Source organism: Gymnodraco acuticeps, unplaced genomic scaffold (genome assembly GCF_902827175.1).
Source record: "Gymnodraco acuticeps unplaced genomic scaffold, fGymAcu1.1, whole genome shotgun sequence".
Taxonomy (NCBI): Eukaryota; Metazoa; Chordata; class Actinopteri; order Perciformes; family Bathydraconidae; genus Gymnodraco; species Gymnodraco acuticeps.
The window spans coordinates 5,876,079-5,900,707 of record NW_022990295.1 but is presented as its reverse complement, the minus strand read 5'-3'; the positions used below and the strand labels follow the sequence as shown (position 1 = coordinate 5,900,707).

The 24,629-nt window shown below is 40.3% G+C and overlaps 5 protein-coding genes across 10 annotated transcripts; 4 read left to right on the top strand and 1 right to left on the bottom strand.

Moving 5' to 3' along the window:
* Positions 1 to 1,227: 1,227 nt before the first annotated feature.
* LOC117550060 (golgin subfamily A member 6-like protein 22) lies at positions 1,228 to 3,554 on the bottom strand. Its single transcript, XM_034222355.1, has 3 exons — positions 3,459 to 3,554; positions 1,628 to 2,968; positions 1,228 to 1,450 (listed from the first exon to the last, which is right to left on the bottom strand). The coding sequence occupies exons 2-3, from the start codon at positions 2,876 to 2,878 to the stop codon at positions 1,346 to 1,348; spliced, it is 1,356 nt and encodes a 451-aa protein (XP_034078246.1). The 5' UTR covers positions 2,879 to 2,968; positions 3,459 to 3,554; the 3' UTR covers positions 1,228 to 1,345.
* Positions 3,555 to 3,617: 63 nt separating this feature from the next.
* acyp1 (acylphosphatase 1, erythrocyte (common) type) lies at positions 3,618 to 4,973 on the top strand. The gene is made up of 3 exons (XM_034222354.1): positions 3,618 to 3,698; positions 3,912 to 3,999; positions 4,499 to 4,973. The coding sequence occupies exons 2-3, from the start codon at positions 3,919 to 3,921 to the stop codon at positions 4,712 to 4,714; spliced, it is 297 nt and encodes a 98-aa protein (XP_034078245.1). The 5' UTR covers positions 3,618 to 3,698; positions 3,912 to 3,918; the 3' UTR covers positions 4,715 to 4,973.
* A 750-nt stretch (positions 4,974 to 5,723) lies between these two features.
* On the top strand, positions 5,724 to 16,328 carry mlh3 (mutL homolog 3 (E. coli)). 6 transcript variants are annotated; one of them, XM_034222235.1, is made up of 13 exons: positions 5,724 to 8,546; positions 8,661 to 8,762; positions 8,884 to 8,963; positions 9,364 to 9,468; positions 9,577 to 9,661; positions 9,737 to 9,805; positions 9,916 to 10,024; positions 10,663 to 10,819; positions 10,903 to 10,926; positions 11,034 to 11,112; positions 11,210 to 11,361; positions 11,457 to 11,528; positions 16,240 to 16,328. In XM_034222235.1, the coding sequence occupies exons 1-12, from the start codon at positions 5,984 to 5,986 to the stop codon at positions 11,526 to 11,528; spliced, it is 3,597 nt and encodes a 1,198-aa protein (XP_034078126.1). In that variant the 5' UTR covers positions 5,724 to 5,983; the 3' UTR covers positions 16,240 to 16,328. The 6 variants fall into 6 exon arrangements, with proteins under 6 accessions (XP_034078126.1, XP_034078124.1, XP_034078125.1 ...); XM_034222233.1 differs by having other exon boundaries at positions 11,457 to 11,532; positions 16,240 to 16,301; XM_034222234.1 differs by lacking the exon at positions 16,240 to 16,328 and adding an exon at positions 13,455 to 13,946.
* On the top strand, positions 15,346 to 18,950 carry fosaa (v-fos FBJ murine osteosarcoma viral oncogene homolog Aa). Its single transcript, XM_034222237.1, has 4 exons — positions 15,346 to 16,343; positions 16,932 to 17,156; positions 17,471 to 17,578; positions 17,662 to 18,950. The coding sequence occupies exons 1-4, from the start codon at positions 16,230 to 16,232 to the stop codon at positions 18,319 to 18,321; spliced, it is 1,107 nt and encodes a 368-aa protein (XP_034078128.1). The 5' UTR covers positions 15,346 to 16,229; the 3' UTR covers positions 18,322 to 18,950.
* A 320-nt stretch (positions 18,951 to 19,270) lies between these two features.
* jdp2a (Jun dimerization protein 2a) lies at positions 19,271 to 24,242 on the top strand. Its single transcript, XM_034222238.1, has 4 exons — positions 19,271 to 19,483; positions 21,458 to 21,675; positions 22,836 to 22,940; positions 23,025 to 24,242. The coding sequence occupies exons 1-4, from the start codon at positions 19,396 to 19,398 to the stop codon at positions 23,208 to 23,210; spliced, it is 597 nt and encodes a 198-aa protein (XP_034078129.1). The 5' UTR covers positions 19,271 to 19,395; the 3' UTR covers positions 23,211 to 24,242.
* The last annotated feature ends 387 nt before the right edge of the window (positions 24,243 to 24,629 follow it).

Below are 24,629 nucleotides of genomic sequence, written 5' to 3'. Positions count from 1 at the left end.
CAAATACAACTGTTGTGAAAAAAAATATAAAATAAAATAAAACATAGGCTTACTCTTACAGTGAGCCTCTGAATTAGCCCCGAGCGAAAAATGCTAACCTATTACAGCACCGAAAATCACTCCTCGCTCCCTTATTACTTATCCTAGCTGCACATCCAACACATTGTTTATGATCGCAAGGAGACACAGAATCTAACGGTGCCCACCTGAACAGCCCAACACTGAAAGATACAAACTCGCGACGTTATCAACAAAAACGTACATCAAAACAAATGGCGCTAGCGCTAATGCGCTAGGCTAACAATGACTTACCTTCCTCGTTGTCTGGTCTAAACTGGTCTTCAATGGCATTAAAACGATAAAAACGATGATGTAGTTAATCCATAGATTAATATCCAATGGGGCTGTGTCCCCTTTGAAATGTTCTGATAATCTATAAGCAATACAACTGCAATTCCGTTATCTGCTGTCCGCTCTGTGCTCCGTGCGCTCTGGGTCCTGCTGCATTTCCTGCTTCGTTACGTTGTAAACAATAAATGAAGTCGGCTGCGTAATGTACTTAAGCTGGCTGGCATTCTTTATAGTTTACGCAGGACCATATCTCTGGAACCCATTGGTCGATTCGTGTGATTGACACCTTTTTCTTAACCATCAGAACCAATAGAATCGATGGGCAGTTCCCAAATCTACGTAAACATTACCATAGCGGACGTAATAGAGAAGCAAACGAAGCATATCTGAAAGTGCAAGCCTGGACGGCAATACTTTATACCGAGTATATTGCCATAAATATGATGATTGATTATCAGTAAAAAATTATACGTGACACAAAGACATTGGATTAATCTTGAGATGCGTTTTTATTCCGTTGAACACAACTTTTGATCACAAATCAAAAAAGGTAAGACGTAATTATTGTAATATTTTTGGAACCGGATGTTGTTTACTTTCTCTTTTCTGGCTGATAGCTCCAGGAATTCGAGGTCTTACAGTGATGACATTACATGTGTGGAATCTGTGGAGTCTCAGCTTTAAATCGTATATCTTGTTTGTGCAGTTAAGATAGTAATAAGGGCATTTCTACCGTGTGTTGTGTGTAAAAAAGCGTTAGCATTAGTTAGCATTGTTTCGCTCAATGCTAATTCAAAGGCTTGGTATTACTCTTGTGTTTTTTTTAGCTAACAATTGTTCTTATTGTCAGTTAGCGGAGTTTCTTACCTTTAAAAGGGTATGAAACATTAATAGTTTCATAAATGTTAAGAAGCCCTGAGACATGTGAGAAAAAAAAAACTGTGGGAGGGGTCCACTGGGGGGACCTTCGGGCTTAACTGGTTAAAGTCTCGGCTCACTTTGTCCATTTTGGTTTGGAAGTTCCAGTTGGGAGTCGACTGTCCTCCAGATTACTTATGTTTGTCTTGTGGGGATGCCGAATGGTTTTTTTCTTCAAAACCTGAAATAAAAAGACATCAAAAATAGTAAATGCTTACTTAAATAATCAATTTACATTTCCAATAATGCAACCAATAGCACCTCTCCATTAGACTGTATGTATATATGTAAATGCACATGCCTTCTAAACTCTCAATGTGTGTTTTGTAGTGAGGTCCTGTTAATTAAACTGGCCTACCTCTGGAATCTTTGTGTGGGTTTTCCAGTACTCCTCTATGGCGGATCCCTTAGTCCTGTGTACGTAGATGTTGAAGACTGTACGCTTCGATTGTTTCAGCTTAGTACAGATTTCGAGATGCTTCTGTAATCTTTCACCTGCAAACATTCTGTTGCAGATGCTGCAAGGGACTTGTCGGAGGCTGGTGTCTGTGCTCTCTTCCTGTCTGAGCTCCCCTTGCTCTGGTCTGCTGGAATGAGAGGGATGAGAAACTGGTGGAAGCAGTTGTCCCTCAGACACTTTTCTTTCTGCACCTCTGCTGTTTCCTGTTGCAGCCTTATGAGAAGTTATGTGTTGACTACTTTGATGAGGCATATCTCGTTCATCTTCAGAGAGATACAGTTCCTTATATTTCCTTTCTCTTGACCAATCTGTATCTGCTCTTTCTTTTGTTTTTACTGCTCCATCCTGAGACCTGACACCAGTCTTTCCCCAAATGGCTTCACCTTTTTCCTCCCCTCTTTTGCTTCCGGTATGCTCCTTCACATTTCCCCTAGTTGACTTGATAAACTCTCCACTCACTTCTTGCTCATGAACTGTGGTCTGATGAGTTCCTTTATGACTTTTTCTTTGTGACTGTGCAACTTCTTTTTCCCATCTGGCCCTTTCTTCTTCATGTTTTATACTTATTCTGTCATCGATCCTCTGATCTGGCATCCTCCTGAGTTGTTTAACATCCTCCTGTCTTCTATCTTGCCACATAATTTCTCTTTCCACTGGTTCTCTCCTCTGCTGCTCAAACAGCCCACCTTTTGTCTGAACTTTTCCCCTCTCTGCTTGTCCCCTGCTGTTCCTCTGTTCCCTACTCTTGGGGTCCTCATGTGCAGCAGCGTATCTCTGGTATTTCTGTCTTACTTTTTCCTCAACGCTCCACAGCTTCTCCTGTAGCATTAGCTCTTTTTCATGAATTGCTCTGGCCATTTTCAGTTCTCCACTGGTCTCTATGTGCGAGTCTTTCCTTGTTTGCCGCGATCCAGTGGTTTTTCCGATGCCATCTGAATGGTATTTTGGGGGAAACGAAGGGCCTCTTGGTTGTTCTGTCAGAATTATTTTTTCAAAATCTTCCAGATCAAGTGAGTCTTGTTTCTCTGGGTTGAGAGGTCTTCTGTGGCTAACAGGTTTGTTTGGAAACGGCTGGTCAACTCCATCTTTTCTCTTACCAGCTACACCATGTTGTGCTTGATAGACGCTGCCTTTTCTTTGTCCTTCCATGACTTTATTGGATGTCTTTGAGGTATTATTTGTATCATATAGATCTTGAGAAACTTGAGCCGTCCACACCTGTTTTTTTCTGTATAATTTCTAGGAAAAAGAAAAAAAAGGGAATGAAGTTAAAAGAAAAAAGTGTCACTGTTCATATAAAGTAAGAGCACAGGTGAGTGTCTGCTATGAGGAAATCAGCAGATGATGATGTTTGTTGAAGAACACCGTGGGATACAGTCAAAACCTCCAGAATATGTTGTGAAAGTGGACATTGATTGGAGATATTTGTGTCGACTGTTAGTTTTGCAACCTCTAAAACAAGCCAGAAAGTGGTTCTGAGTGGACAGTTCTACATTTGTTTTCACTCCGTACCAGGAATAATGAGCAATACTAAGACAACCTTTGCAATATAAGAATAAACAAGCAAAACAATGCTAATAATTTGCCAGTTTTTGTTTTTCTTGAATAACATTCGTTTACCAAATTCTAGAGGTCAGCAAAAAAAGAAACAAGCGTCTATCTACTTACGTTTCCATCTGTGGTTGACACATTTACCCCAAAAACCTGTCTAGTTATTTTAAACACTTACTGGTATTTTGTATGTCGTCTGAATTCAAAGTGAAGCTGGGTTTAGCTCACTACAAATAATCCGTAATATCTGTTGCGACTTCTCCCAAACGTTAACATTCGTTGCCTAGAAACCAAATGTCTCGGCTCCGTTTTCTGATTGGTCCACTAAACATCACTTCCGGAAGCAGAGCCCCGTATGTTTCAACGTCGAGATCTTTCGGAGCCGGCTGGTGTATCACGGCATCCTAGCAATATTCAGGTGAATTACATGACAGCCAGTGAGCCCTCTTGTAATAATAAAGGACAAAAGCTTAACGTTTTAATTGTTCAGGAGGCACATCGTTTGAACATACATACATTATGTTAGCATAGCTTGTCGCAGCTAAAACCTAGCCCCTGTGATGCATGATGGGTGCTTAACATACATAACACAGTCACCTAAGTAGCTTTCTGTTTCTTTCTCCTTTTTTAGGTCCACTATGTGTAACGAAGACCTAATTTCAGTGGATTATGACATTTTTGGCAGAGTGCAAGGTGTATTTTTTCGGAAATACACTCAAGTGAGTTTGACAGAGATATGTTTATGTATAATAGAGTTAAACTACATGTGAATAATCTGCTTTCAATTCAAATAAGACAACGTTAACTTAAGTTTCATTCACTTGCTCTTTCTGGAGCTTTTAACCCCATCTCAAGGTATTGTTGATAGAGTTAACCCAGTTTATTTTCAAAGTAGAAATCATGATAGAAATCTTCTGAAAAGCTATTATGTGGACCTTCAGTATTCATTCTCTGTACATTAAAACATGAAAACACATTCTAGAAACCCAAAAAACAAGTATGAAACTAAAATGACCACAATATGTTTCTTATAAAATGTTTCATTTTCTAAGATGGAAATGTACAGTCTTTCTTTAATTGTTGTACATAATACTTTCAGATATAAAACTCTAGACCAATCCTGGACAATTGATCTTACTAATATTCTTATTATAGCCATATTTCTCCATCTGTAGCCTACACATGCTATTTTCTAATCCCCTGTGTTTCATTTTCCAGGCAGAAGGGAAGAAGCTTGGTCTGGTAGGATGGGTCCAAAACACAAGCGCAGGAACTGTTCAGGGCCAGCTACAAGGCCCATGCAGCAAGGTGAAGGAAATGAAAGAATGGCTGAAATCCACGGGGAGCCCCAAGTCACACATTACCAAGGCAGAGTTCAACAACGAGAAGACAGTCGATCGACTAGAACATTCATCTTTTAACATAGTAAAATAAGAAAACCTACAGATTCAGACTGTAACAATAACTTTGACAGATATTTTATTTATTCTTTTTTGTATTAGTTATAATGTGGTTCATGTAATGAATAAAAAAAAGTTTGTCCATGTTATGTCTCCTTAATTTATAAAAGATACGGAATTACATTGAATAAATGGAAAATTCCTTTAAACTCCTACCCATTGTTTGGATGTTTTTGTGTGAACCGCATGGGAATTTTTGATTAGGAGACCACTTTATTTTACATTCTGTTAAACACTGTAAATCTGTTTGAGGCAAATCAGAGTCGAGCAGAAACCCTGCTGGGAAAGTAGTCAATTGTATGACCTTAAAATCTGTCACCGCCGTCTTTATCGGCCTGTTTCACGTTTGCATGTAAAATGACTAAATGCCTATCAGAATCCTAATTTCTTCCCATAGAAAGAACTGAGCTATGGATATAGTTGTGGAAAAACACTAACAGAATAGCCAAAGATGTACAATTAGTTCATCCTCAATTTGTATAATAATAACACAAAAATACTCCTGATGAAATATGTGACACAAACTAAATGTGCCAATAAAGGGAGGAGTCAAGGCATACAAAATCTGTGCACATATTCACACACCTGAAATAAGTCAATATATATTATTTTATGTAGGAAATTAAGTGCATGAAGATTACACTTTAAATAGGCAATACTTGGGATATTGAGTGATTCATTAAAATGAAGAAGACGGTTTTGTGAAGTACATCTGAAATTGTTGCCATGTAGGCTACTAAAACTGATAACTTTATTGTTACCAACTATTTGACTTTTGTATAGCAACATTTGTTTGTTTCATACCTTTTGGTGTCGGTAATCTTTTTTATAAAATTCAATGCAACTTTGAGTGCTATAAAACTACATAACAGTCTGTCAGTGAACACATAAAATAGCACACTCCGTACAGTAGATGGCGGTATAATAAAAGCTGGTCACCAGGGAAACAGAAGGCGGAAGCTGCAGGTCGTCCACACCAGAAGATGGCGCTGTTAGCTTCGACTGTTAGCGCTTCGGTCATCTCTTGACGTTGAATGTAAACAGCAGCAGATTTGTAGAATGGATGTTGTAGCTTAATGTTTTAGTTTTTAGCTATTTATTTTTAATGTGTTGTGGTCAGAATGTCGTTGAAACTCATGGCACTAACGTCAGCCAGCGCTAAGCTAAACGTTAGCTGCCAACGGACAGTTTTTAGCCGCTTGACTACTTTGTTGCTGTGTAGTTGATAGGGTAAGATAACTTAATGAACACAATGATAAAGTGTTTGCCTAAAGAGGTTCAGGGGAAACTTCGCTCCGGTGTCGCTCTGCCCTCACTTCAGCAGTGCGTGGAGGAGCTCATCCTGAACAGCATCGATGCCGAAGCTACCTGTGTGGGAGTCAGGATGGACATGGAGGCGTTTAAAGTTCAGGTGATTGACAATGGCGCTGGGATAAACTCCGAGAATATGGATTCCCTGGGAAATCGATATTGCACAAGCAAATGCAGCTCTGTTGAAGACCTGGACAGCCTCAAGTGGTATGGTTTCAGAGGAGAAGCCCTGGCAAGTATAGTTTCTCTCTCCACACTTGTTGAAATCTCTTCCCGGACCAGAGCAACAGTGAAAACTCACGTCAAAATCTTCAAAGATGGCAAAAGCATGGACGTGTTTGAAGGAGAGACTGCTCGACCCGCTGCAGGGACAACTGTTGTCGTTTGTAACTTCCTCCACAACATGCCTGTGCGGAGGAAGAGGATGGATGCTGTTCTGGAGGGTGAGAGGATCAGACACAGGGTGGAGGCTATTTCTCTGATGCACCCCTCGGTGTCTTTCACCCTGAAGAATGACTGCACAGGGGCCATGATGGTGCAGCTTCCTAAAGCTAGAAACACCTACCACAGGTTTGTTCAGATACACAGCCTTGGGAGAGCACAGAAACTTGGAGAAATCAGCTACACACACGGACAGTTTGAAGTGATTGGTTATATTGGCAGAGAGGGCCACTACAACAACAGTTTACAGTTCCTGTATGTAAACGAGAGGCTGCTCCTCAAAACACGGATACACAAGCTCCTTAATTTTCTCCTACGCAGACTGAGCAATTCAAAACAAAAAAATGACAGTCCAGATATGCAGTCAGCCGTGAGAAGTCCAAAGACCAAACGGAGCCAAGACCCCCATGGAGTGTACGTCATCAATATGAAATGCTCTTACTCCGAGTACGACATATGCCTTGAGCCTGCTAAAACTCTAATAGAGTTCAAAGATTGGGATGGCGTTTTGCTGTGCATAGAAGAAGCAGTGAAAGCTTTCCTGAGAAGGGAGAACTTGGTGGCCGTGCTTTCTCAAGATGACTTCGACAAAGCACCTGCTGAATTGTGTGGCACTCGCATTACAGTTGAAGAGGGGCATAACACTGGCAATGTTGGCCAAGGAACAAGCAGTGCTTCCGCACTAGATTGCAGTATTGGAATGAAACTGGCATCTGATTCTGTCCATCGAAAGCGCCAAGATGACTGTGTATGTGAGGAAGATGTTAGCAGGGAGTCTGGTCAGGTGGAGGGCAAAGAAGAGACTGAACAACAAAGGAAGGAAAAGATAACCGCAAAGCAGTTGGAAAGTGAAGAGAGCATACATAAAGATGTTAGATGTGAGCCATCATGTGATCTAGCTAGACTCAACCCTACATCTGATATTAAGAATAATGTAGAAGAGGAGTCCAGTGAAGCTGGTGAAGGCTCTGACGTTTTTTGTAAGCCAAGTTCAGCCGTACAGCTAGAGGGTGAAAAGCTGGAACTCTCAAAAGAAAATGACATGTTGATAAACAATACAGACTCAAACGGCAATGAGACTTTACTAGACTGCTTCGCTCAACAAATTCAGCCTGAAATGAACTATATTGAGAAAATATTACCTGACTGCCCGGGTACAGGAGGACATCATCACACTTTAGTAAGCGACAGAAAGATCAGTCTGTCCGATCCATATATCCATGAGAATCTGCTGACTCGGGACATGTCACAAATGAACAAGTCAGTGTTTCAGCAAACATCTGTGCAGATATGTGAAGAGAGATGTGTTGCATTAAAACGCAGAATCTCACTGGAAGCAAGGCAGGACAGAACTGGTCAGAAACAAGACTTCACTCATATCATTCCCTCAAAGATTCCCAGGATTTCAACGTCTCAAAAGTTGTCTTTATGCAAGGAGTCTGGATCGCTTGATAGATTCAGAAGAGTGTATGGTAAATCTGATGAACTGAAATTACCCTCTCAGGACAATACAAATAGATTTTCTCAGCCAGACGGATTTGTCATGCATTCGCAGAACAATTTGCTTTGCCAGAAAGATCAGCAACATGGTGGGGTGGAAAAAGTGGAAAAAGAGAAAACCAACAGCCCCCTAACACTCTCAGCATTCACCAAGTTAAAACCAGCCTCAGTGCAGAATAGAGGCAAAACATCTTTGGCAACTAAACTCTTCCAATTGAAACACCAGAGGGCAGACCATTCAAAAGTATTACCACAGGACAAGTGTCTCAGCACTGGTAACGATGACCCCCAAGACGGCAATAACAACGAGCATCACTGTGACACCGCTCTGAACCCTGAGGCGCTCCCGGTTTGCAGTACACATCCTCTGGCGGCTGAGGGGGAAGAGGCCTCAGGTGACTGGCTCCATCACTACGAAGCATCTGTGGGAAAGACGGTGTACGTCAACAAAGTGACCGGGCTCAGCCGATATGACGACCTGCCTCCTGAAGAAACAACAGTGCGCTGTACGTCTGATGTCACCAACATGGCCGTTAGTGTCATCAATAAAATGGGTGAGCCAGTACTTTGTTCTGTGCTTTTTCAGCATGTGATTTTGACATTATAGTGACTGGAAGTAGCATTTAACATTAACCAAGAATACCACTTCACTGTTCCTTAAACTGTAGGGATGGAGTACAGATGTTACCCTTTTCAGATGGATCTAGTGTTGCCCTTCCTACCTAAATCCAGGACGGAGAGAGTGATTAGTTCAGGGCTTGATGACAGAGGTACATAAGAGACAGACAGACTGTACACATAGGGACGGATATAGGGAGCCTAAAACTCACACAATATATTCAATGAATGTCTGCTTTTTGTGATCAAGTATTATGTTGTCTGTCTTAACAGATGCCAATGTCGGGAGCTCCAACTCACTGACGACGTTGTACTCAAAATGGAAAAATCCTGTGTTCGTTCGCCCTCCTACGGTAAACTAAGCTTGTGTGTTGAGTTTTGAAAAACTTTTCTTGTATCTGTTTTTTTAAATGTTATTAATATATTATTATTATAATACTGTGCATAATACAATTCAAGGGCAAATAGACTACATTAAAACATAGGTGCAAGATATGATATAGAAGTGAAAATGAAAATGGAGACCAGAATAAGATTGAGGAAATGAGAAAAACAAAAAGTTATATTTTTGTGAGCCAATTCATTTAATTAAAATGGTTTCAGCTGTGGTTTAAATATATTTACATGGCACAAAGAAAAGCATCTAAGCCTTTTTTTTTTCTTGTGAATTTACATTTTCTGATCAATTTAAAATCTCAATGTCATTTTGATGCAGTTTTTAACGATGCATTCTGATCTCTCCCGTGCCCACAGGTTGGTGTGGACGTTACGAGCGGACAAGCCGTGGGGCTGGCTGTGAAGATCCACAACATCCTGTTTCCTTACCGCTTCTCTAAGGCCATGATTCACTCAATGAAGGCATGGTTCTCTCGTTGTTCCCTTTTGAATGTTCTGACAAAGTGCTCTCTATAATGCCATTTAACTTTCGTTGATGTAGGGAGTCATAGTTATATATTTACCTCATAGGTTATTCATCAAGTGGATAAGAAGTTTCTTGCATGTCTTATCAATACGAGAGACGAGGAGCCTGCAGCCATGACTGAAACTGAAGGTAAGGACAGGAGATTCACAGTTTTGTTGTTTTGTTTTTTTATCAGCATCTCTAGCACTTTTTATTTATCCCCAGGAAACCTTTTGGTGCTGGTGGATCAACACGCTGCACACGAGAGAGTTCGACTTGAAAATCTAGTTGCAGGTAAAACAAAAATGCACAGTTTTAACACGGAGAAAGACATGTCAAATTAGCAATGCTGTTGTTGCAACTCCATCATGATACCACAGTCTTAACTGTATGTCCTGTCATAGATTCATATGAGGAGGACCCAGATGCACCGGGGCAGAAACGTCTGTGTTCATCAACTATTCTGCCTCCTCTCGAGATCACTGTAACAGAAGAAGAGCTCAGGCTGCTCAGGTGTGTTTTACTTTCTGTACAGTACACGAGCAAAGGGAAACTCCTGTTAAACCAGTACACTTACCTAAAGGCAGATACTACCCAATTTGAGAATATAAATATTTTGAGTAAGTGTGGCTCGGGACATTTTACCCAACACGAACTGAACACTCAATAGCCTTATTGATGCGGGGGATAGTCAGGCCTCGGGTGTATTAGAAAACATAGGACAATGTCACGTAATAAGAGTATAACCATTTTTAAATGTATTTTGTTACAGGAAAATACATACATTACAACATTTAACAGACATGAGTCTCACACAATGACCTCTAATGTTAGTGAAATTCACTTCAGAAGGCAATTGTCATTTTTCAATTTACAGAATAATCTACACTCTTGCCATTGGCTAAGCTTTAAACGTTTGAAACACACTTTCAATATTGCTGCGGGCTGTTATTTTTTGTTTTGCACCACCAAGCTTTTCTTGCTCTTAAACGCTTTCTCTTTAAGTAGTAACATAAGCTGAATTCTGAGATGTACGGACAAACTTGACACTTCTTTTGTTCCAAACCTGTTTATTTCATAACATGGACATTATTACATTGGCATCGCAGTGTTTTTTGTATTGCTTATGTTGGTGAACCTTTGCTCTTCAGATCATGTCAGGGACATTTGCGGAGTCTGGGCCTGGAAGTGAAGTTCTCACAGGCAGCGGTGTTTGTGTTTGTTGGGAAGGTACCGCTTTGCTTCATGGAAAAGGAGAGTAATGAGCTCAGGCGGGGGAGACCATCTGTTATCAAGACTATTGTTGAGGTAAAAATAATGAAAACCTCTTATCTATTGTTTTATGTTTCCATCTCCTTATGTTAACCTCTTTTTCTGTCATCACTCGACAGGAGTATCTACGAGAGCAAATTGAGGTAAGCTTGGAAAGTTCTTTACACCCCCTAGACCTTTTTGTGGGGAGAAACCATCTTGTGCTACTCGATAAATGGTCAATTGTATTGTTTCTTTTTCTTTGTCTCAGTTACTCCGCTCAACCGGTAGAGTGAGAGGAACTCTGCCTCTCACTGTGCTGAAGGTGCTAGCCTCCCTAGCATGCCATGGTAAAGTCAAATGACTTCTCTCCCTCCTTCTTTTTATTACTTGATGATTCCATAAATGTACACACTGAAAACGTGTCTATATATTTGTATTTAACAGGTGCCATCAAATTCAATGACAGCCTGAGTAGAGATGAATGCCACAGTCTGGTTGCCTCCTTGTCCTCCTGCCAGCTGCCCTTCCAGTGTGCCCACGGCCGTCCATCCATTGCTCCCTTAGTGGACACCCTCCATTTGGACAAAGATGAACAGGTACTAAAATGGACTTAACTTACTACTAAATGTACTTTCAAAGGTATTTACAACACAACTATCTGGTGGTGACGCAGCATTCTTGTCTCCGGCAGGAATTACAGAAACCCAACCTCCAAAAGCTGAGAAGAATGTATAAAGCATGGCAACTTTATGGAAATAGATAAGTGGGTGTGTATTTTATTTGAAATGTGTTGTTTATTGTCAACAAAATGAATCATAACTCAGAAAAATTACCTTTTTATTAAATGGCTCAATTTCCCCCTAAAGCACTGCAGCTGTTAACTGTTTGTTTTTATACTTAAGCATCTGTAAACTCATAGGAAGACTTTGCTATTTATACATAACATTCTGTCGAAAATGAGCTACAGTTAGCTTCGTAAGCACATAGTTAGAACACCAGTTTGATTTATATACCATGGGGAGGACGAAAAACAATATTCAGAAAATGTATAAAAGCAGAGATATATATATTTTTTAAATGACTTCAAGAATAAACATTGATAAATAGTGTTGCATTATCAGATACACAGAAAAAGGCACATTATAGCGACTGTGTAAATGTTCCCAAAACAACTTCCTGGTCTTGAAAAATCGTCTCAAATAGAAAATCTGCCACAGGGCCATAGCAAGAAAACTGAAGATGGAGCTAATGTTGAAGAGCAGCAATCGCGTATGGGTGGACTCTGTTTGAGAAAGAAAAACGCGGTTAAATAAAGTCAAAGTCAAAAATCTTCAGTCAAATGGATAGCTTGAGACAAAACCAACAATTAATCACACGGACAATAAAACTGCTGCAACCCGGTTTCAAACCCTCGAGCTTGTTCTTCTCCTGGCTTCACCCCAAACAGAGGGTCATTTCTATCTGCTGTTCAAGGCAAAGCACACATTGAAGTAGCCAAAGCAGAGAGCGTTGGGAACTTACCTACAGTTGCAAGAAAAAGTATGTGAACCCTTTGGAATTACCTGGATTTCTGCATAAGTTGGTCATAAAATGTGTTCTGATCTTCATCTAAGTCACAACAATAGACAAACACAGTCTGCTTAAACTAATACCACACAAACAATTATATGTTTTCATGTTTTTATTGAACACACCATGCACAGTGCAGGGTGGAAAAAGTATGTGAACCCCTAGGCTAAAGACTTCTTCAAGAGCTAATTGGAGTCAGGAGTCAGCCAACCTGGAGTCCAATCAATGAGACGAGATTGGAGGTGTTGGTTAAAGCTGCCCTGCCCTATAAAAAATACACACCAGTTTTGAATGTGCTATTCTTAAGAAGCATTGCCAGATGTGAACCATGCCTCGCACAAAAGAGCTCTCAGAAGACCTACGATTAAGAATTGTTGACTTGCATAAAGCTGGAAAGGGTTACAAAAGTATCTCTAAAAGCCTTGATGTTCATCAGTCCGAAAAGTTCTAATGAGAAGTTCAGCACTGTTGCTACTCTCCCTAGGAGTGGCCGTCCTGTAAAGATGACTGCAAGAGCACAGCGCAGAATGCTCAATGAGGTGAAGAAGAATCCTAGAGTGTCAGCTAGAGACTTAAAGAAATCTCTGGCACATGCTAACATCTCTGTTGACGAATCTACGATACGTAAAACACTGAACAAGAATGGAGTTCATGGGAGGACACCACGGAGGAAGCCACTGCTGTCCAGAAAAAACATTGCTGCACGTTTGAAGTTTGCAAAAGAGCACCTGGATGTTCCACAGCACTACTGGCAACATATTCTGTGGACAGATGAAACCAAAGTTGAGTTGTTTGGAAGGAACACACAACGCTATGTGTGGAGAATCCAAAGGGTTCACATACTTTTTCTTGCAACTGTATACACTAAACATATTGCTCTCTTAATTTACTGTTTGTTTGTCGTATTTCTTTCCCTCGTTTCTTCAAGTACTTAAAGTCATGATGGACTGAGAGAGGTGCTCAAGATATTTTAGCGGGAGTCAGTTTCTCCACTGGTTTAATCTAACCGAGAGGTTACAATGGTTATATGTGTGAGGTTACAACATTTTACGTGTATTTATCAGTAGTGTCATGATATCTGACATTAAAGTATTAACATGGTCTCTCACCTCTTCCTCAGTCTTCACTCCCACGCCATGCTTTATGTTCAGTTTGACCAGTTGGTCTGAAACCGTTCAACTACCTAAAGTCAAGCATTAATGGCATATTGTGTTATTTGTCAGAAAATAATTTGGATTTTGCATCACTTGAGTCACCCCCAATCAAGCATGATTGGCTTCCATTGTGGGTCACAAATAACTTATAAAGCATTTGTCCATTTGAGTTGGAATATTCCCTCTCCCGCTCTAATTAATGGACAACTTTCTGTATTTCTTTCATACTATTTTAAATCATATATTTTTACAACACCTCACTCACCCATTGAAGATGTGCTATTGAAGCAAACCTCAAAGTGGTCATGATTTTCTGTTATGAATGAAAATGTCCCCTTTGTGGCATTCTCCTTGCTGTACAACGTGTCACCATAATAATCGGTGATCTGAGGAAAATGTAGTTGTATTTTTGATATACTTTTAAAGTTGTTTAATAAAATAAAAAACAAGAAAAAAAACAGTCTAAGTTTGCCATATGTTACACCTGGTGCGACATGTTCACATACCTTCAAATTAGTAATAGTTTTAGGAAGTTGGCTGACTTCGTATTCGCCTGAGACTTGGGATGGGAATTTGAAAGCAAACCCCCCAAAAAAAGGGTTACAAAAAAAATAATGTGGGAAATGTTTTTACAAACACATATTCTTTATTTTGAAAGATAAATAAATACATGTTCAAATAAGTATAGAAACCAAGTCGAATTTGTCAAATGTATTGAACTGGTGATCACAGTTTGAACAGTTGATAGCTATAGGCCTACAGCTTTCATGCTTAAAACATAACTTGGTTTTCTGACAAAGACATAAACTATCACCCAGAGAAAAATGAATTTGTAACAATGGTTTGAAAAGTTGTAAAACTTTAAACGATCGCTCTCCGCTATACTCACCGGTCCACTGAGGAGAGAGAGAGAGAGAGAGGAGAGAGGAAGAGAGGAGAGAAGAAGAGTGAGAGATAGCGAGATAGAGAGAGAGAAGAGAGAAGAGAAGATAGAGAGAGAGATGAGATAGATGTAGAGAGTCGAGAGATAGCGAGAGATTCAGAGAAAGAGATATAGCGGAGTAGAGAGAGCGCTCTAGGAATCTGCTACCTCTCTCTCTCTCTCTCTCCTTCTCTCTCTCGGTTCCTCTCTCTCTCTCTCTACTACTCTCCGTCTCTACTCTCCTATCCTCTCTCTCTCTCTCGCTCTTCTCTCCTCTCATCTCTCTCTCATTGCTCTCTCTCCCATCTCTCTCTCCTCTCTACTCTCTATCTCTCTCTCCTCCTCTCTCTTCTCTCTTCATATCTCTCTCTAGCCTGCCTCTCTCTCTCGTCTCATCTCTCTCTCTCTCTCTCCTCTTCTCCTCTCTCTCTCTACGTCTCATCTCTCTCTCTCTCTCTCTCTATCTCTCTCTCTCTCTTCGCTCTCTCTCTACTCTCTCTCCTCTCTCTCCTCTCTCTGCTCTCTCTCTCTCTAAATCTAGGAGATTAGCTAGCAGAGAGAGGAGAAGACTCTTCTCTCTTCTCTCTCTCTATATACCGGATATATAGGCAACCACCTTAGCCTCCCCGCCCGGGAGGGACCGTATACATTCCATTTGATAATATGTAATCAACTTAAAAAAATTAAATGTAAAAATATCCATATTCGAATACCTGAATAATTTCGATTAATCGTTCCCATCCCTACCTGAGACCAGCACATCTTTTTGGATATCTTCTTGTAGACATTTCATAAAATTGGTCGGCAGTTAGAATGTGATAAACATTCATTGTGATGAGAGTGAACGATGATGCTGCTGCTGGCTGCTGTCAATCAATTAGCCCCCCCCCCCCTTGAGTTCCGGGTCATGCACGGACTTCGTGACTTCTCCGCCCCCACATGTCCAACCTCTCCTCTTCACCACCTCCTCCCCAAGTAAACAGTTGAGCATCATTTCATTATGACTCTGATCTTTGGAAAGCCAGCCCCGAAGTACTAAGTTTATCCAGAGCTCCGTCTAAAATACGGTATGTTGTTGAAAATGAAATAGAGAAAGGAAATGTAGTTAGTCTGTTAAATGAGAGAAATTAACAGACTAAACAATTAGTAGGCTACAAATGATATTCGACATTCAATATTTTAGTAATGATCGTGAAAATGCTTCGCGTCGACCTTGAAATGAAACTATGTTTTACAAGATAAAACGAAATCAGTGGATGCTGTTTGACTTTTCATGAACTCTTACATGCTTTAATATCTTTCACTCTTGATTCAATGAATGCACCAGGACATTAAGTTTTCATCAGCCTGAAAAATGGTAACAAGGCCTATGCCAATTTATAAATAGACTCACGTTTCTCACCCCACATTGCATTCATAAGCGGCCGATATTTGTGAATGGGAGTGGAAACAGATATTTGGCTTTCGTGTTTTGACGAGGTTATTTCTGAATCTGAGGAATAATTGAAACTTAGCATACATGGAGTAAATATATAAAAGAATAATGTTTTTAAACAACATTATTTTACCCCGAAATATAGACCTGCGTGGCTGTCAGTGTGACCACCCTCCCCCTCAGCACGATGGTACAGTCTTGGTTCATTCATAAAATTCTAGCAGAGCATAAAAGGAGGGGCTTGCATTCTAGTCGTCCAGATACCAGGTATATACCTGGAGAAAAGACTCGCGCCGCTCTGCCCAGCCGGAAGGCCAGAGTCATATCTGTCGTTGATCCGGACTTGTGTATTTTTTTCCTCGTGGTGTATCATAACAACCTGCCATGGATTCAGCCTCCCCCACCTGCCGGACAGAGTCTCCTGTCGGGACGCTCTTCCAGAAGACGCCCGAAGAGGCGAGCTCTCCAGCCTCCTCCTGCTCAGAGAGCAGTGCAAAGGTATGAATGGCTTTGTTGATCATACGTTCAACACGCAGCCCGGCACGCGCACACTTTACAATCAGATTAAACATTTTAAATGTGATCAGACACTGAATGATTTTTATATACGCGGTGGGGGAGGGGGTCTGATTGATACGATTTTATATTAACTGGCTGCGCTACATATATATTTTGTATATATATATATTTTTTACATTTGATGTATATTTGTGCAAGAGATTAGTGCTGACGGAGATGTGAAAATAGCGCCGTTGTTCGGGTTGTTATGATTCCGACGTCCTGGGACCAAATGCGAGCGTGTTGATGCAGCGGTTCATTGAGAAAAATAAATCCATTCAGGAGACTCCACAGCATCTCTGCGTCAGTGTTGACGTCAGAAACAATGATAAAGTCAAATATTGATCTGAAGAAGGCTATTTCTGGTTGGCTATGTGTCAAATAGATATGAACCATGCAGGCTCCCCTCTATTCAGACTGATCATATTATAGTAGATGTCATTGATGACTGTCATCACAATAAGATATAAGTATAACACTTACAGCATAGGAATAGATTTATTAAACACATATTTTTCCCTTTTTCAGGATCTCTACCAAGACATGATTGTTGAAGACACGCCATTTGTTCCAACAGTCACTGCAATATCCTCTACCCCTGATTTCCAGTGGATGGTCCAGCCTACGATCATTACATCTGTCTCCCCGACTGGGAGGCAGCAAGCCAATGAAGCACAAAGCTCTCACCAGGCAACACCCAAAGAGGGTGGGAATAAGGGAGAAAATGGTGCCAGAAAGGGGAAAACAGAGCAGGTAGGTTAGCTCAGAGGATGTCCATTGGACAGAATTGTGTAAATTTACATATGCCAATCTGAATTCCCTGTGTGCCTCAGTGCTATTGTGTATGATCCTCTTGTGCCGTGTGCTGTCTGTGTGCCTTCCTTAGGCAGTCAATTTATATTCAGGTCACAGCAAGTCTGCAACAATGGTCTATTTTTAGACGCATTGCAGCGAAACATGCTTTTGCCATTCTTTAGAGGGCCAATTGGCAACGGATGTAGCGGATTAGAGGATGATATGGCTGGATTCTTCAAGGTAATAACTGAATTATTTCTCTCTCATCTCAGCTGACTCCAGAGGAGGAAGAGAAAAAAAAGATAAGGAGAGAGAGGAATAAAATGGCTGCAGCAAAGTGTCGCAACAGACGGAGGGAACTCACAGATACGCTGCAAATTGTAAGTAAACAATGATGCATTTACTCAGCTGTGTATGTGTGTTTTTTCAATGTGGATGATTCCTTATGTCGATCTATCTGAAGGAGACAGACCAGCTGGAGGAGGAAAGAGCAACCCTGGAGACGGAGATAGCCAACCTCCTCAAAGAGAAAGAACGTCTTGAGTTTATCCTCGCCACACACAAACCAATGTGCCAGATGTCAGAGGAGTTGGAGTGTATTTTCCAGGAGCCAGCAGAGTCCCCAGAACTATCGGCCATTCCAGATGAGGACAGACTTCCAGAAGATGGCACCCAGGAAGCTCCTTCGCTCCAGGACATGGACATCCCCAGTGATCCGTCCACAGCCATCTCTGGAAACTCCAACATTTTGCTGTGTGAAATCAACATCTGCGATCTGGAGCCCTCTCTGGACATTAAAGAGGGGCTCCTGGAGAACATGTTACCCAGTTTCGAGGAGAGAACCCCCATGGAGACGGCTCGATCGGTGCCAGACATTGATCTGAGCAGTTCTCTCGGGGTCTCGGACTGGGAGACTCTGTACAAGTCTGTTTCCAGCGACCTGGAGCCTCTCAGCACCCCCATTGTGACCTCCACCCCCACCTGCAGCAGCTACCTGTCTGTGTTCACATTCGCTTGTCCCGAGCTGGACTCTCTCACAGAGGGGCTAGGCAGTCATAGAGGCGGAGGAGGCAAGGCTGATTCTGTGGATCTCCTCAACTCCCCTACCCTCCTCGCCTTATAATGCACAGAGGGAAGTGATCTGTGTGATCTCTCTGTTCTTTCTTCTGTTTGCAGGTTCCTGACTTTAAAATAATATGAACAACATATGCCACAGTGTGCTGTAATACTTCGAGGAATACATTCATGAAATGTCTCGTGTTCGACTAAGCAAACATGTAAGCTTTTTTCCAGATGCATAACCAACAGAGTGATGTAGCGAAAAGCATGGCTTTTACTTTTAAAGCAGGGACTGAAGTAAGTTTTGATTTAAAAAACGCATGCTGAGAAATTCCAAATATTTTAAAAGCGTATATCTGATCTGTTACTAGATCCAATATGTAATGTGGAATTTAATGTATCAGTATGGTTTTGTGTTTTGGTGTGAACAGTGTATTGATTGCTGTAAATGTTGTATTAACATATTCATCCATGTTAAGTACCTGCATACCTCAACATCATCCACTGTGGTTTGACCTCATTGAAAGTTTTCCATGAAAACATCCAGTGCTATACTATATATCTTATCAAGATGTAATTTATGATTTATTTTTTTACCTTTCAGACTTTTTGGTTACATTTAAGTAAGAATGAGCATTGATTGCTTATCTATGCTGCTGAATAATTACAATAAATCTATATTCAGAGTGGTATTGGCTGCTGGTGTTTGCAATCTGTCCCTAAACAATCCATGACAAGCTGTTGAATGCTAAAATAACAAATCCAAAAAAAAATCAATAATTAAACTCTAAAACAAAACTCATAGTATGCAATGAATATGCAAGGAAGAGTTGTGGTAAACACGTAAGAAAAGTAAACATCCAGTCTTCCTATAACTTATAACAAATATGTTGGTTTTGTATTTTGGTATGATCCATGTGTGGTATGTGTTTTTGTGTTGACTGTATTTTCAGCCCAGGCCCTATTCTGTGGTTGCAGCATGCAGCCTCAGTGTTTCTTTATGGGAGGAGCGGTGCGACTTCCCCACTTCTGCCCCCACTATGTACTTTTTTACATCCCTGCTTACGTTTGGCTGGCATAGCCTAATTTCCGCATTCCCAAATCCTCCCAGATTGGGATCACGTTTAAAACCGGGCTGATGCAACGATTTCCACTTTTTAAAATCTACTCTCGACCATCGACTGACCAGAAGAGAGGACATTTGTTGCACCTGGGATCAAAGTCAGGTCGGTATTCAAAAGTTTAAAAAAACGGGAGCTGAATGTTTTCTACATAGGCTACTAACAGGCTCATTGGCGCGCGACGCATAGGTCATCACGAGCACAGTTTGTGAACAGGCAGCGAAGGGCTCTGTTGTGTTGTTACAGTAGTTAAACGGTGTTTTTCTGCAGCGTTTTCGGTGTTTAAAGTAGACCTGACGTCTTGTTGAGCATGCTACCGAAAGATATGTTTCTTTTGTGTGCATGCTCCTCTCTTACATAGAACCACGGTGTGCACAATTTGGAACAAAATGTCCTTATTTAGTGATGTCTTTCCTTTACATTGGGGTTTTGCATTGATTCTTAAAATGTGTTTTAATCTGGGGCGAAATCCGGTGTGAAAGAAAAGCTGTTGGGTTTTTATCACTGCAGCTCTGTGATGGGAAGACTAAGTTACGTAAGATAAATGCCGCACTGAAGAAAAACTTCCGCTTTCAATTTGACCAATGGCTTCAGTATGCACGCTGCCTGCAACACACTGAGGGCGACTGAACATAGTGACTGCACATATTCCGAAAATAGCTAAACCTCATATCACTTAACAAACCTGGGGCTGTCTCATGTAAAAGTACATAGGAACAAAAACATAACATTGATGCAGTTATATCAGTATTGGCTTCTTGGATCTTCATGGGCAATATATAGTTACCATAGAGAATGTTTAATACAATTGTTCTAAATTATAGCTGCACTGTGGATTATTATACTCAAATTGCCAGCCAATGATCTATGCTTGGGAGTTCTTTGTTGGAAAAATGTGTTAATTCGACTTGTCTTCATTAATATTTCCAACATTTTTCAAATGCCTGTAACCACAAATGACCTCCTTTTTTATCATGCACTATTTTTAAGACTCGTGTTCATGTACCATAAGCATGGCCTGCAGAGTTGACCTGTAGTTTAGGGAAGTGTGAAAACTGAAAGTAATTCCCATGTAGGATTCTCATGTTCTCTGCATAACTATTTAGTAGATGCATCTTTTGGCTTACTCTTCCCTTGTAATTCCCATGGATTTGTCTACACAGGCTGTTTCTGTAGTGATATTTATACCAGATGTTGCCTGCTTATTCGTGTAGTGTCGTCTACAGGTCCAGGAGTAATTGACCTCAGATTGTCGTTTTTGGCTGCATCATGTGCCTTGGAAATTTGCTGAGCTAATTTCCTGAGTCTCTTGTTGGCGTTACTCTCACACCTCTCTCATTGTCTTTAGATATATTTAAATGTTCATGGTCAGCCTTTTCAAACGTGATATTTGCCAGTGATAGCCCTAACATAGTCAACATGTATTCTGTGCAAACATTTAAAGTAAACAGTGGCATCTTTAATTTGTTATGTGGCTAAACTAAACAAGTTACATTTGGGTTTATACTTTACCACATTATGCAGAACTTTGGCAGCCACATTTTGCTCCCTTGAATTGAAGTCTCCTAGAGGAAAACGCGGCTAACGTGGATTTCTTGGCGAAGGCTATAGCTCTCCTTGGAATAAAGGGGAATTTGTCTGAGTCTGCTTTATACACTGTTGTTCATCCCTCTTTTGGCCGCTGGGAGTACATGAGGTAAATTATTGCCAAGATTTCTGTAAATGGTTGTATATTCACTCAAGAATAAAATAGCCTAATGAGAGCAGCCTCAGCATCCGGTTCCTATAACAGACCAGCAATTCATCACAGTAATGTCCAGTAACAAGGTCTGACTGCTATATAGAAGCAATGCACCTCAGGCAAATGCCTCATTGAAGCCATGTTACAGACTGTAGTGACACTTACATGTTTATTTGCTGCTAATTTGTTATTGTAAAATTACTTTTTCTACCCACATACCATACAGTATGCCCCAGTTTACCATAACAAGCAGAGCAGACAGCATTGTATTTGTTTTTAATTGATCTGGTTTGGTTTCTGTCTGAATATGTCTTCCATTTTTCCTCTCTGCCTCCTAGCTGTGGTCCCGACCGAGTCTGACGCGATGCCAGGACAGATCCCAGATCCCTCTGTGACAGCAGGCTCCCTGCCCAGCCTGGGCCCCCTGGCTGGGATCTCAGCCACCACACTGACTGACAGGCTCAAATTTGGTGACTTCCAGGAGTACGGTACAATGCTGTCCCCTCTGCACTTCCTGGACAGTCTGGGGAAGAGGCCCATGGTTATCAAAACAGAGGTAAAGGAAACATTGAGAAGCTGATCATGTAAATATAAAATTACATTTTTAAGTCCTCACTCCTTTTTTAAGACTTTTTTTTTAACTGACTTTTGAACATTTGGGGGATTTAGCCACAGTAACAAAAACAGATGTAACAAATCAAATACAGTAATATCAAATGCATCACAATGATTCTAGCGTAACCAAGTGTAAAATGTGCCTAATATGCAGTGGTGGAAAGTCACTAAGTAGATTTACTCAAGTACTGTACTTACTGTAAGTACAGTTTTAAGGGACTTGTACTTCAAATTGTTGCTACTTTATATTCCATTAAGACTAGCTGCACCTTTACCAGCTTTGATAATACTTGAATGCATCAATATTTATAATCATAATATATACTATTCTGAATAATCTGCATAATGAGTACTTTTACTTTTGGTACTTTAAGTATATATTGATGCCAATACTTTTGTACTTTTACTGGATTCACATTTTGAATCCAGGACTTTTACTTGCAACAGAGTATTCCTACACTCGGTACTTCTACTTTCAGTTATGTACAAGATCTGAGTACTTTTCCCATCTCTGCTAATATGTCACAAACAACTTTGCCTGAAGTGAAAGCACCATTTCAAATAAAGCATTGTGTCATATCTTAATCAATAGCTCCACCTAGTGGACATAGTGGGACATGATACTGTTGTCAAATACACTTCTGGAGTTTTCCCACCATGTAGAAGTAAAAGTATCAATTTCAAACCGTAATATACTGTATACCGTAATAAAAACATTGTCATTAGCGTTTAAAGATTCAAATTGAAAATAAGACTACATTTAGATTGAGTTATTTTTTGTAAAAGTTATACACTCTAACTTAGTAGTAATAGTTATTACATATTTCTACTTCTTTACAGTCATGTTAAACCATTTAAACACGCATACTGTGACAGCTCTACATCCATGCAAAGCTAGAAGAAAATAGAAAACGTAGGAGTATTTGTATTTTTAATCTTTGTTCTCATTCATAAAGATAGTGAAGAAGGGATAGAGTCAAATGACAAAACAAAGTAGGTGAGACGATATTGTTTTTTATCATTTTGTACACAGGCATTGACAATGTGTCCCAGGTCCATCCATACTTAACATCAAACCTTTTTACCTGCACTGTTATTCAGAGAGATGAAGAGGTTGACAGGAGGAAACGAAGGCGGGAGAAGAACAAAGTGGCTGCAGCACGATGTCGAAACAAAAAGAAGGAGAGAACGGATTATCTCCAACAGGTGAGAGCTGCCAAAACAACATTTTCTACATTTTCCTCATGTTTCCCCGCTTTATTAACATCTTTTCATCTCGTCCTCTCACAGGAATCGGACCGACTAGAGATGTTAAACTCTGACCTTAAAGCCCAGATTGAGGAGCTGAAGCTGGAGCGACAGCAGCTGATCCTCATGCTCAACCGGCACCGCCCCACGTGCATTGTCAGGACAGACAGTGTCAAATCCCCGGAGAGCGAGGCCAACCCTCTGCTGCAGCAGCTGGAGGACAAGTGAAGATGTGACAACTTTGTACAGTTTACAGTTGACGAGAAGCAGCCAACTAGCAGCACTTAGCTTTTGGAGATCCAGCCATGGCCTCCCACCCTGTCTCACTGAGCAGTACACCACGAAATGAACACTGTTGGCAGTTAAATCAAACTTAATTTTGTTTTTCTCTCTCGCTTTCCCATTTATTTCTTGTTGTGGTCATCTGAGTTCCAGCCACTATCAGTATGAACAAAATGAAAAATACCCAACACATTACCTTATCTTTTTGATGGATTTGTACTATATCTCTTCTTTGCTTCAGCCATCACTTCACTTGTAGAGCAACTCTAATTTTAGCAATTCATCTGGTGGTTTATAAATTACTTTTATTTGCTATTTAAAAAATTCTACATTTGATTCAACAGCCTTATGTTTAGATGCAAGATCCAACTGTTTTTTTCACAGCATTTCAATTACCTGTCCATGTGAGTCAGTAATATAATGCTTAAGTCATTAGGTGACACATGGTCACCTTTTTTTTGTAATGAGGATTTGCGCAACAGCTATAGGCCCCAACATTTGCTTTGCTTTAGTTACAATGCATTCTGGGAATCATAGGACCTTAAGTGAAATGCAACTAAGAGGGCAACAAGGTAGGCTTAAACTAAGTTGTTGCTTGCCCCCTCAGATAAAAAAAATAATTCTTAATTTTTCTAAAGCATGTAATCACACCCAAACACATTCAGAAGCCTTTTTTCTGCATAATAACTTTCACAATTCATGACAACTTCTGTACTTTCATACATTTGGTGGCATGGCGGATGATCCTTTTCTTTTTTCCTATGTCCTGGCGCAGGCGTCATGTATGCATATATTATATATATGGACTGTTTACATTGTACTTTATTGTATGTTACCATATTGTTACAACCAATTTTATACTTTTGTATATGATGTTATATAAGCATATAAGCTATTACAAAATACAATTTTGCATTTTCCATACAAAATAAATGTTTAGTTTGTTTGTTACTGTCCTGCAAAATTGAAAACGTCAAACATGTCTTATATTTTGGGTATCCTTTTCTTGACCAAACTTTAAACGACACTATCGGTTGGCCAGTAGCATTACAATGTGGAGGATTTGCGTTATTAATCTACATATTTGAATGGTTTCCATGCATTTGTTATAGGTTAATTTCTTAACAATTTAAACTTTAGCTAATATGCCTAACATGTTAGGATCCCCTGCACTAAGTTTGGTTATATTTATGTGTGAGGTTTCCCTGATCACAATGGATCCTGCAAAAGTAGAGCTGTTATTATATTTAAAATTATACCATTGGGAATGATGGTCAAATTGAATCTGTGTCTCTTGAAGAAAAGGTAAGTGTTTTATGTGTATCTCAGTCAGCACCAGTTTCTCACCTTGCTTTCTCCTTTTTA

Coding starts and splice junctions, on each gene's coding strand:
- LOC117550060 (XM_034222355.1), bottom strand. CDS start 2,878: ATGGAAGGACAAAGAAAAGGCAGCGTCTATCAAGCACAACATGGTGTA. Junction 1,451..1,627: donor CCCACACAAAGATTCCAGAG/GTAGGCCAGTTT, acceptor TTTTTATTTCAG/GTTTTGAAGAAAAAAACCAT.
- acyp1 (XM_034222354.1), top strand. CDS start 3,919: ATGTGTAACGAAGACCTAATTTCAGTGGATTATGACATTTTTGGCAGA. Junction 4,000..4,498: donor TTTTTCGGAAATACACTCAA/GTGAGTTTGACA, acceptor TTCATTTTCCAG/GCAGAAGGGAAGAAGCTTGG.
- mlh3 (XM_034222235.1), top strand. CDS start 5,984: ATGAACACAATGATAAAGTGTTTGCCTAAAGAGGTTCAGGGGAAACTT. Junction 10,025..10,662: donor GAAGAGCTCAGGCTGCTCAG/GTGTGTTTTACT, acceptor TTTGCTCTTCAG/ATCATGTCAGGGACATTTGC. Junction 11,113..11,209: donor AGCCTCCCTAGCATGCCATG/GTAAAGTCAAAT, acceptor TGTATTTAACAG/GTGCCATCAAATTCAATGAC.
- fosaa (XM_034222237.1), top strand. CDS start 16,230: ATGGATTCAGCCTCCCCCACCTGCCGGACAGAGTCTCCTGTCGGGACG. Junction 16,344..16,931: donor GCTCAGAGAGCAGTGCAAAG/GTATGAATGGCT, acceptor TCCCTTTTTCAG/GATCTCTACCAAGACATGAT. Junction 17,157..17,470: donor GAAAGGGGAAAACAGAGCAG/GTAGGTTAGCTC, acceptor CTCTCATCTCAG/CTGACTCCAGAGGAGGAAGA.
- jdp2a (XM_034222238.1), top strand. CDS start 19,396: ATGCAACGATTTCCACTTTTTAAAATCTACTCTCGACCATCGACTGAC. Junction 19,484..21,457: donor GCACCTGGGATCAAAGTCAG/GTCGGTATTCAA, acceptor TCTGCCTCCTAG/CTGTGGTCCCGACCGAGTCT. Junction 22,941..23,024: donor GAACGGATTATCTCCAACAG/GTGAGAGCTGCC, acceptor GTCCTCTCACAG/GAATCGGACCGACTAGAGAT.